We start from the raw sequence: 11,202 nt of genomic DNA on the forward strand, positions 1-11,202 counted from the left end.
GCAGTTTATGTCTTTGTTTTTTACATTTTTGTTTTATATATATATATTTTTTCGAGACAGGGTTTCTCTGTGTAGCCTTGACTATCCTGGACTTGCTTTGTAGACCGGGCTGGCCTCGAACTCACATCGATCCACCTGCCTCTGCCTCCTGAGTGCTGGGATTAAAGGTGTGCGCCGCCACACCTGGCTTATTTTATAATTTTATATGTGAGTGCGTGAGTGCTTATCTGCACATGTGTCTCTGTACCACTTGTATACAGTGCCCTTGGATGCCAGAAGAGGGCATTGGATTCCCTGCACCTGGAAAAGGACACACAGGCGGATGTGAGCTGTGGGCGCTGGGAGTTGATCCTTGGTCCTTTGGATGATCAGCCAGTACTCTTGATCCCTGAGCCACCTCTCCAGCCTGTATTTGTTTCTTAATTAAATATATATACATACATGTGTATGTGTGTATGTGTGTGTGTGTGTATATATATATATATTTTTTTTTTTTAATTTTTAAAATTTTTTTTTTAGGGTTTCTCTGTGTGGCCTTGGCTGTCCTTGACTCACTTTGTAGACCATGCCAGTCTCGAACTCACAGAAATCTGCCTGTCTCTGCCTCCTAGAGTGCTGGGATTACAGGAATGTGCCCCTGCACCCAGCTTAAACTAACTCGTTAATTATTTAGTTTTGAGAGTTTCCCTGTTGCCCAGGCTGGTCTCAGGTTCACAGCAATCCCACCCTTGAGTGTTGGGATTACAGGTGTGAGACATGCCTGATTAGCCTTGGTTCTGTAAGCCAAGGTCTCACTGTGTTGGCCTGAATCCCTCGTTGTACTTGTCTTGTCCCTCAGACTGCCATATCCGGCTTAAGTATGCTTTTTCTGGGGCTGTGAGATGCCTTACTACAGTTGTCGCCCTTTCTTTTTACATCCCGAGTTTCAGTTTGCAAGTACACGTTTGTTTTTGTTTCGTGAAGACAGGGTCTCACTTGGCAGCCCTGGATGGTCTGGAACTCCCTCTGTAGACCAGGCTGGCTTTGAACTCAGAACTCCGCCTACCTCTGCCTCCCAAGTGCTGGGACTGAAGTTGTGCCCCATCACGGCCCACTTAGCATAACATAAATTTTTTTTAAAATCCGTATTATTATTTTAAAGTCACTTGTTTTATGTGTACGAGTGTTTTGCCTTCATGTATATAAGTATCATGTGTGTCCCTGGTACCCATGGAGACCAGAAGAGGGAGTCAGTTTCCCTGGAACTTATTAACAGATATTTGAGGCGTTTCTTTTTTCCCCCAAGACAGTCTCATGTAGCCAAGGCTAGCCTCAAACTCACTATGTAGCTAAGGATGACCTTAAATATCTGAATGTCCTGCCTCTGCCTCCCAGAGGTGAGTGGAAGCTACCACACCAGCAGTGTTGGGGATCAAATCCTGGCCTAGACAAGCACTCTGCCAAGTGACCTACATCCTCAGCCCCTGCTTCCACTTTTTGCCCCTGGTTCTCTTTCTTGCCTCCCTCTTTCTTTCTTAGACTGAGTCTTGCTTGGCCTAGGTCTCTATTTTATTATTTTTTATTTTCGTTTTTCAAGACAGGGTTTCTCTGTGTAGCCCTGGCTGACCTCGAACTCACAGAGATCCCCCTGCCTCTGCAGCCTGAGTTCTAGGACTAAAGGCGAGTACCGCTGTGCCCAGCTTGGGACTCACTTTATAGCTAAGGTTAGCCTTGAACTCATGCATACCTCCAGCCTTGGCTTCCGGAGTTCAGTGATGACAGCAGGTACCACCATGCCTGGCTTTTCTTTTGGTTTTTCAAGACAGGGTCTCTCATGCCCAACCTGTCCTTGAACTTGCTATACAGCTGAGGATGCCGTTGAATTCCCGATCTTTCTGCCACTGCTTCTCAGGACCAGCTGGAGTGAGTTTCCAAACTAATCAAGAGAACCTGTCTCAACAGAACAACTCGTAAGAGAGCTGTTCTGGTTAGGGATGTAACTTAATGGTGGAGTGTCAGCCCCACGTGTGCTAGACCCCAACTTCCACCCCTAGTAGCATGGAACAGCCAAAACCAAACAACCAAACAGCCAACCAATCTGACACGTTACCTTCAAAATGGTGTGGCAGTTCCCCCAAAAGTAGAGATGAGCCTGGCGGTGCGGCAGCTCAGTGGCAGAACTCAGCTCTAGCAAGCGTGAGGTCCCTCACAGATGTCTGCCCCACAGGGCTGAAACCATCCATTATAAGCAAATCTGTACTGGGTTTGCTATTTAACAATTGCCAACTGTCCACGGACTCGTGACTGGTTACACAGGTTGCGGTATGTCCATACAACGGAATACTTTTCAACCGTAAAAAAGGAACGGAGTGCTGATACACCACGGCAAACCTCACTGGTACACTTCCTGAAGGCAGCAGCTAACCGTTAACCCTTTACCGGACAGTGGGAACTATCTGTGGGACAAAGGAGAGATCCTGGCCTTCCGCTGTTCACCCGATGAGGATCTGCCAGCAGGTGAATCACAGTGGGCTCTGCCTCGCCCTCAGTGTGTGTACCTCCCGCAGTGTCTTTCACATCATGCCATTAACATAACAGGTGGCTGTGGATTTCGGTTGGACCCCACCCACCTCTGGGACTTGTGCTGGGTCCGGGCTTACTGTAGGTGTAAAGTTCAGGGACAATGATCTTACTGACCCTGAAGTCTCAAGGGTCTCTCCATCCCTTGAGAGACTCAACAGGTAAGAGTATCAGTGCCCCGATCCACTTTTTGTTTTCTTTCTTTCTTTCTTTTTATCGAGATAGGGTTTCTTTCTGCAGCCCCTGGCTGTCTTGGACTCACTCTGTAGACCGGGCTGGCCTCGAACTCATAGTGACCTGCCTGCCTCTGCCTCCCGAGTGCTGGGCTTAAAGGTGTGCGCCACCACGTCTTTCTTTCTTTTTGAGATCGTGTTTCACTATGTCTTGACTCTATCTCCGTATATAGACCTGGCTGGCCTCAGATTTACACAGACCTGCCTGTCTCTGCCTCCCTCGTGCAGGGATTAAAACTGACAGCCAGCTACACCTAGCCTATGAGTGTCTCTTGAAGTGGACCTCTGGCCACGGGCTTAAAGGTCCTGATGGTGGCTGTGGGTAAGGAGGGGTAGCTTTGCAGTCACCCCAAGACTTAAGTGACGGGGAGGGGCCTGGTGGTGAGCACTGGTCTAACACTGACCAGGCTCTGAGGCTCAGCACAGCAAAGCAGCGGCAACAACAAAGTAAACTAGTCTGAGCCTCTTTTGGAGACTTGAAGGTGACCCACCCTGCCGTGGCTGCCAGAATTTACGGACCAGGCCCAGTTCTCTTCGGTATAAAACAGGCCCTGAGCCCAGCAGAGGGGACACAGGCTGCCCACAGCTGGCCTGGCCTCCTGCAGAGGGGTCACTGGGAATTCTGTGTTTCATCAAATACTGCTGGGCTACAGGGTTTTATTTGAAAATAATTTTAATTAACCGGAAACTAGGAGTTTAATAAATGGAAAACAGAGAACTTTCCAAGGCCACAGCTGGGAAACACACGCTTTGAAAAAAAAAAAAATTCCGCCTGGCTTCTCAGGCCCGCTAAGCACCCTGACTGGAGGAGCCCGTGTGCCAGACGAATCCACAAAGAAAACAAAGCTTATTTTTAGAGAAATATTTTAAACTTGGTTTCAGTGATCTCAGGAGTTTCCTTCCCCATCCGTCCCAGGTCCTGACATCGTCCCTCTATTTTTGGGGTAACCTCCCTGGGTGAAGAAGGAATATCTGACAGGAGCTATTTCTGCTCAGATGAAAATAAGAGGGCCCCTCCCTCAGCCCCCAGAGAATGAGTTGTTGCTAAAAATGTCTCGGCAGACAGCAAGGGGCCCACCAGGCCTGTCCTTGGCAGGTGTGCTCAGCAACAAAGGTGGCTCTGGGGTCTCTGCAGCCTTGGAGACTGTGGTTGCCCTCCCACCAAGCCCTGTCTTGCCCCCACCCAGCAGGAAGTGGATGGCAGCCCATTTCCGGGTTTTGAAAGCTACCTCCCCACCTCACCCCACCCCCACCCCGCGAAGACACACCTCCATACCACTGCTGACACATCCAGACCTAAACACAAGCCATACATACCTCTTCAGACACAGAAGGCCAGCACTCCCCCTCCCCCCCCTGCACAAGTACAACCACATACAGACACACCCAGACCAACATTCACTCATACACACACACAGCAGGGCACAAGGGCACACCCACCAGACCGACGACGCGCGCGCGCGCACACGCACACACACACACACACACACACCCCTCATGCATACACCTGCACACACTCTCAACCCCACATCACAACACCCATGCTCCCACACAGAAATACCCACAGACCACCTTCTCCTCACACCCTACACACACTGCACAAACCCAACCTACACCCCCACACAGGCCTACACATCTCTCTACAGGCAATCCAAAGTTTACGATACAAAGGCCACACTCATCCATACCCACAGACCCTCATTCTCCGCAGACACCCCCAACCCACGATACCAGTTCAGAAACACACACCCACCAACCCTTCTTGCACCATTGCACCCATCACAGACATGGATCACTGAACACTTGTGCACAGATCAACACCCATCACACACGTATACCCATAGAGACATCTAGGATTTCTAGCCACAAACCTACCCCCGACCCCAAGCACACCCACAAATACTCTTGCACTTTCTGGCTTCTCTGGTCAGAAGTTAGAAGGGTACCACAGATGCCTGCTCTGGCTGTCTACTGGCCCTGCCTCGACTTCCGTTTTTTTCCCCCTCTCGCTTCCCCTTTGGCTTGCTAGCAGCTCAGACGAAGACCTGCTTGTCCTGAAGCTCACTACAGCCTCCAGGACGGTAAATACCGCACCTATAGTGCTGACTCAGCTGGAGGCTGAGGCAGGAGGATCTGCAGTCACCAAGCTCTTCTTGTCTCATAAACAAGCAAACAACCAGCGAGAGTGTGACTGGCCGGATGGAAAGGGGCTGCAGAGACCCAACTTCCGGTTTTAAAAAGCTGGCTGCAAAGTCACATCCGCCTTCATTTGTTACCACAAGCTAAGCTGGAGGACGGCAGTCCTGGGTGCAGGTGGGTTTTCTCTCGAGGGTTCTCCAGCAGGCTCTCTGGAGACGCCCACCCCAGGGCTTTCCTGAGACCCTCCCCTAGAAGCCTGGCCCACCTGTATCTTCCCACAGATCAGTGCAGGGCTTTTCAGTTGTGCATGCCTCTGTCTTTAACACATTCACCAGGAGATGCAGCTGCCAGGGGCTACTTGCACACATCCTTCTGAAATAATTTATAATGTGTACATCAGTCTCCAAGCGGTCAGCAGCTAGGCCTCCTTGAATCACAAGAGTCTGGGCCCACAGCTGCCTCTGAAAGGCCCTGTCTTGACAGCCTCAAGCCTGCATGCTTTAGTTCGAGGCTGCAGCTCACGGTGCCTAGGCCCATTTTGCCCCGACTTCCAAGTGTTATGTCTATATTAGGGATTTACAAAAATACTGTCCTAAGGGTAATCAAGTAAACACTGTTGGCTGTTTGCTCTGGTTGCTGCAGAAACACAATGACCCAGAGCCTCCGCTGACGTGGGGGCGAGCAGACTTATGAATGACCCACCTACCCACCTCTCCAAGTTTTCCGTGCTCCAACGCATCTAAAACACAGAACTTGAGAGCCTGGCAGTTGGGCTTTCAAACAGAGCAGTTAAAAACAAAACAAAACAAAACAAAAATGAACATGGCTTACCCCCAAAGAGAACTCCGACATTCCAACTGATCCAAAGTGCTTGTTTAGAAAAACGAGTTTGGGAATGAAGTGGAAACAAGGTCTTTGAAATGCAGCCGGGGCCTAAATAGCTCCACAGTGGGGCTGTTTTCCTTCCCACTGCACTTTCTTTATGGTCAAGAGGCCAGGGAGCTGCAGGGGCTTCTTGGTCTCTGGCTCTCTCCACCCTCAAGGCTCAGCATCTGGGACAACTTTGAAACTGTTCCTGACTCTGTTTGACAGCAAACAACAAAACAAAAACAAAAACAAGCAAACAAACAAACAAAAACCACCGGACAACCCCAAAACCCAGCTCTAGTGAACACCAACTCTATCCTCCCTAACTGGAAACAGCTGCTCAGCCTGGCGCATCCCTCAGACACCCCCCCACTCAGACTCAGCTCAGCTGTGAGTCACAGGAGACCCTGGCCAAGTTAGGGGCAACCAGAGGGGGGTGGGGTGGGGTAGGGCAAGGATTGCTTGATAGACTCCAGCTGCTGTAGATAAGGAAGCAAACTATTGTTGGGTCTCTTGCCTACTTTGGAAAAGGTGTCTGAACTGTTTGTATGGGAGGAAATCCAATTGTCTTATGAATTTAAAAGTGATTGCTTTAAAACAAGCAGGGTAAAACCAAAACACAACAAAAATTAGTGAAAGCCCCAATGACTTTGGCTGAGCTCTGGGAACCAGGCGGATCGAGGCAGCCTGGCTCAATGTGCTTTCTGGGCTCCTTCCTTTTGCATAAGTAGCAGGAACGTGCTGGTTCCCAGAGGAAGCGTCTGTGTAAACAACATCACCCAGCTACAAGCCTAACCGGCTTTATCTTCCTCTCTCTCCCTCCTTGAAGGACACAGCCTAGCTTTCCTTAGTCCAAGCAAAGCCCAGCACAGCCCTCCATGCCCAGCTCCCCGTCAAGGCTGCAGGCCCTGGTCTGGCATCCTAGGGAAAAATCGGACCTTCAGTTGCCAGAGCAGCCACGTGATCCAGTGGTGACTAACAGGCCGGCCACACCCCTTGCGGTCTCCCGCCAGGCCCAGCCACTAGCCAGCCAGCCAACTATGATGGGATGCATCTTATTACCAAAAGGAAAGGCTAACAAATGCCCCTGACAGCCAAATAATTACTTTCTTTCAGCTGAAAGGACTTGCTATAAAATAAATACAGGTACAAGTAGATGCAAGCTCTTCTGAGCTCTGCCAGCTCCCCACATCCTCACCACACCCCTTTCCAGACTTGCTCGGGACACAGGAAGCCAGGAAACCTAGTTTAAAGAGACTGCTACTCTACTCAAACTTTTTTCCAAAAAAATTTTTATTGGGGGAAAACTACAAAACATTTACAGTACAACGTTTACAGTCACAATTTGTAGTGAACTGATTTCCCAAAATATATTACAACTCAAGTTGACTTATCTTGTTACATTCAAAAACCTACTTCTGTCAAAGTAGTCCAGAGTACACGCGGTGCTCCAACTGTACCTACATACAAACTAAGCGACTGTTCATTCATCCGCCATCCAGGAAAGCCGGAGACATTCCTGCCTTTTTACATTGAAATAATAGTACAAGTTTTGGGCTGTCATTAAACAAGGCATATTCATGTACTATAGACCATTTCAGCAGAGATGGCCTCTTCACTTTATAGCTATATAAAAAAAGTGGTAAAAAAAATCTTTTCCGTTTGTGCAGGTGAACCCATCCGACATTCAAATTCTCTCAAGCACTAATGAAATACTTATTTGGTTGAGGAAGATTTAAGGCAAGTTCGGGGCCAACAGAGGCAGAGACATCTCCCCATTATTGCTACATGTCATGTCACAGTAGAATTGGTGGGATCAGCAAACTTTTTTTTTTCTTGCTGGTTATAAAGCTGGAACTAGAAAAGTTATGCCACATGTGAGCCTGACTTCGAAGTATGTGGTCATTCTTTTTCTCCTTAAAGTTGGATGGGCTACAACCATTATACATTCTAAGAAAAACTCAAAATGTCCCTCAAACTACTTCCACAGCATCGAGATAGATTTCTGTAAAGAAACCATGCAATCTTTTTGAAATTTACGTAAACAAGGAAAGAAATTAATGAAATAAATATTACATACAATCTCTTAAATTAAGATTTTTCTTACTCATTTACAATAAAATAACCAAGTGAAGTTACAAAAGGCATATATTACTGTGAAAAGAACATACACTCCACATTTTGCCGATTAATAATGGCAATTATAATTTAACATAATAAAAGAATATATATCTATTGCTTTTCATCATACTCGATAAATACAGTATGAACAACATCCTCAATGTATACTTTTCACAAGATAATAAATAAGTTAAATAGTTTTTTTCATATTGAGTTGTGGTGCAGTGGTGCGAATCAACTCAAAACAGCTAAAACGAAGCACTTATTTCCCAACAATTATGAACTGAGCTCTGCCCAAGGCTTCCAGAGAGCAGAGGAAATGGTTCTAAGCTAAACACCTCCTAAGTGGTGGCAATGGGACCAGGATCAAACTTTGGAATGCAAGGGTTCCCCCACCCCAGACACTCACAACTTTGTTAAACAAAAACAAGGAAAACAACCGAGACAAACGGGACTGAGGGCTACTCTGTCAAGGCATGTTCTTGGCATTATTTTGAATCCTAGAAGCTTATATTTAGCCAGCCGGATGGCTCACTCTGGTCTGAGACAAATATTAGGAACCCTTTCCAAGGTCAGAGTTCTCACATCTGGACTGTGGCTAAGGCTTTCAAGTGAAAAGAGATGGAATGGTGGTTGGTAGCTGCTGGTGCTGGGCTGATTTTTTTCTTTTTAAACTAGAGTTTCCAACTCATCGGAGACCTAAACAAGTGTTCGGCATCTTTTGTTCTATCTGCATCACAATCGCCCTGTTGTGAATATTTTGTTCATTCATGCAAAAAGTTCGTTGGCTTTTATTTCAACAAGAACGAAACTTTGTAAAAAGAATTAAAAAAAAGAAGAGAAAACCGAAAGGGAAGGGGCGGGGCCCCCTCCCAGCAGAGTCGAGTCCAAGTGCTCCGTGGGGCCAGCGGCAGTGTCACCCCCGCCCGGTGCCCCCTGCAGCGCCCCTCCCAAACCCTCGCCGGGGGCCCTCCTTGCCTCAATCGTCGGAGATGGAGAGGCGGCTGAAGATGGGCAGGCGGCGGCCCGGGTCCAGGCTGGGGGACTCGGAGCCGCTGAGGCTGCCGGAGCTCAGCGAGCCGCTCAGGTAGCTGTCCCGGTCAGACAGCGAGTCCGGGGGACTGGGGGGCGAATCGAACACGGGTGACTCGGACAGACGGCGCGGCAGCTGGAAGCCAAAGGGCGGCGAAGGCGGCGCGGGGCCCGCCGGGGGCTGTGCAGTGGGCGGCGCGGGGCCCGCCAGGCCCTGCTGCTGGCTGCGGTAGTAGGCGGCGGCGGCCGCGGCGGCGAAGCTGTGGGTCTGGATGGCAAGCGGCGTGATGAGGCTGCTCAGCTCCGGGCCGAAGGCGAAGGCGTTGTTGGCGCACGAGTTGCCCGAGCAAGAGGCGCAGGGGGCTCCGGGGGTCAGCAGGTCCTCCGCGCCCCCGGGGCCGTAGAGCAGAGCGGCTGCTGCTGCAGCCGCCGCAGAGGCGCAGCAGGTCGGGGCGCCAGAGGGCGTGGAGGCCGCCGAGGTGGAGGAGCAAGAAGAAGCGGAGGAGGAACAAGACGAGGCCGACGAACAGGAGGGCGGCGGCGGCGTGCGAGACGTGGGGCTGTCGAGCAGGAGCGGCGACTCCAGACCCCCTGGCGGCTGGTGGTGGCCCGACGGGAAGCCGGAGAAGCTGAGGCTGTGGTGCAGCTTGGGCCGCGGCTCCCGGGCAAAGCCCAGGTGCAGCGCGTCCCGCGCGCCAAAAGCTCGCAGGTCCCCGGAGGCGCCCCCAGATGGCGCGGGCCGCCGCTCGTCCGCGTTGTGGATGAAGTGGCAGCGAGGGCCGTACGGGCAGAAGCCGATGGTGTGGAAGGTGCGGCACAGCTCCGTCTTGTACTTGGGGTGCCGGGTGAGGCTGCGCAACTCATGGAAACCATGCGCGAACTGGCACTTCTCGCCATACTTGCACGTGCCGCTCTCCTCGAAGGGTCGGCACAGCTCGGTCTTGTAGCGCGTGGAGTTGATCTGGGAGCCGCTGCCCCCTTTCTGCTGCTGCAGGTGCAGGAGGTGCTGGCTGCGCTCTCCGTTCTCGCTGAACGAGCGGTCCCGGAATTTGCTCTCCTTGTTGACCAGCGCCGTGGTGCCACTGCCCCCTGAAGGCTCCTTGAGCTGGCCGTAGGAGGAAGGGCCGCCCGCGCCTGAGGAGCCGCAGCTGCCGCCGTTAGGGGCGCCTGGGAACTTGGGAGAGCAGCTGCCCGAACTGGGCGCGGAGTGGGCGAGCGCGTGTAGGTTGCTGGCCGAATGGCGTCGCAGGAAGCCCGGTGTGAAGCTCGAGCTAGGGGCAGCAGCAGCCACGGGCGTCCCCACAGCCTTCTTGTCCAGCATGTTGTTCAGATTGAGGTTGGCCAGGGATTTCTCCGTCTGCCAAAGGGAAGGGTGCGGGGACGGGATGAAGATCGGAGGGGAAGAAGAGTTGGGGCAACTTACAGAGTGAACGCCTAGTCTCAACTGCCCACTTTCTTTTTTCCCGGCGGATTTCAATTTAGCCTTCACCGTTACCCTAGCAAAACTCAGGCCAGAGAGAGTGGAGGACGCCCACCGGGGCCGCACCGGGTCTAGCCATGTGATCCTGGGCCCGTGGCCACGGGGTGGGCGGCGCAAACACTGTCCGGGAAGCCCCGGCAGCGTGGCCGCGGTCGGCTCGGGAGGAGAGCCCAAGCTCTAGCCGCTACTCCCTCCCTCCCAGCTCTCCACGCCCACAGGCGCAAGCACACACAGCACTGCTAACTCCAGGACTTCCCTCCACCCGCAAAGTCAACTTGGAAGGGTCCCTCCCGCCCCAGCCCGGCCGGGTGGCCAAGTCTCGGAGCTCCAAGGACTCCAGGCCGTCCGCCGTCTTTCCCCGCTGCCCGCTTACCTTGCACAAGAAGTCGATATCGTAGAAGGCAGACAGCAGTGTGGTCGACATTTTTCTGGGTCCTGTAATAGTCTGAACTGCAAGCGGGGAGGTTGGGAGGAGCCCTCGGTGCGGCGCGGCCCGGCCCGAGCCAAGACGAATAACGGGCGAGGGGCGGGGAGGGACGGAAAGTTTGCTGGTGGGGCCGAGGAGGAGGGAGGAGGCAGCGGCGCAGAGTTGGGGGGCAGTGGGAGAAGCGAGAGCGCAGCTCGGCGCCCCGGCCCGCCCCCCGCGCGAGCCGACGGCAGCTCGCGGACTGGTGGAACTCGGAGACCCGCGAGCGCGCACCCTATATACAGCCCGGGAGCCGCGCGGCGGCGGGGCAAAGCGCACCGGGGGAGGGGACAGAGCGCTGACCC

The 11,202-nt window shown here is 52.1% G+C and overlaps 1 protein-coding gene across 1 annotated transcript; it reads right to left on the bottom strand.

Moving 5' to 3' along the window:
• Window positions 1–8,694: 8,694 nt before the first annotated feature.
• On the bottom strand, window positions 8,695–11,117 carry ZFP36L2 (ZFP36 ring finger protein like 2). Its single transcript, XM_084791407.1, has 2 exons — window positions 10,805–11,117; window positions 8,695–10,308 (listed from the first exon to the last, which is right to left on the bottom strand). Exons 1-2 carry the CDS (start codon window positions 10,853–10,855, stop codon window positions 8,899–8,901), a joined length of 1,461 nt encoding a protein of 486 aa, XP_084647533.1. The 5' UTR covers window positions 10,856–11,117; the 3' UTR covers window positions 8,695–8,898.
• Window positions 11,118–11,202: the final 85 nt, after the last annotated feature.

The sequence above is a fragment of the Acomys minous genome (genome assembly GCF_964271855.1).
Source record: "Acomys minous genome assembly, chromosome: 8".
NCBI classification, from domain to species: Eukaryota; Metazoa; Chordata; class Mammalia; order Rodentia; family Muridae; genus Acomys; species Acomys minous.

Excerpts from the sequence above, each read along its gene's own strand:
- ZFP36L2 (XM_084791407.1), bottom strand. The coding sequence starts at position 10,855 with ATGTCGACCACACTGCTGTCTGCCTTCTACGATATCGACTTCTTGTGC. Across the intron at positions 10,309-10,804 it reads ATATCGACTTCTTGTGCAAG|ACGGAGAAATCCCTGGCCAA; the intron begins GTAAGCGGGCAG and ends TCCCTTTGGCAG.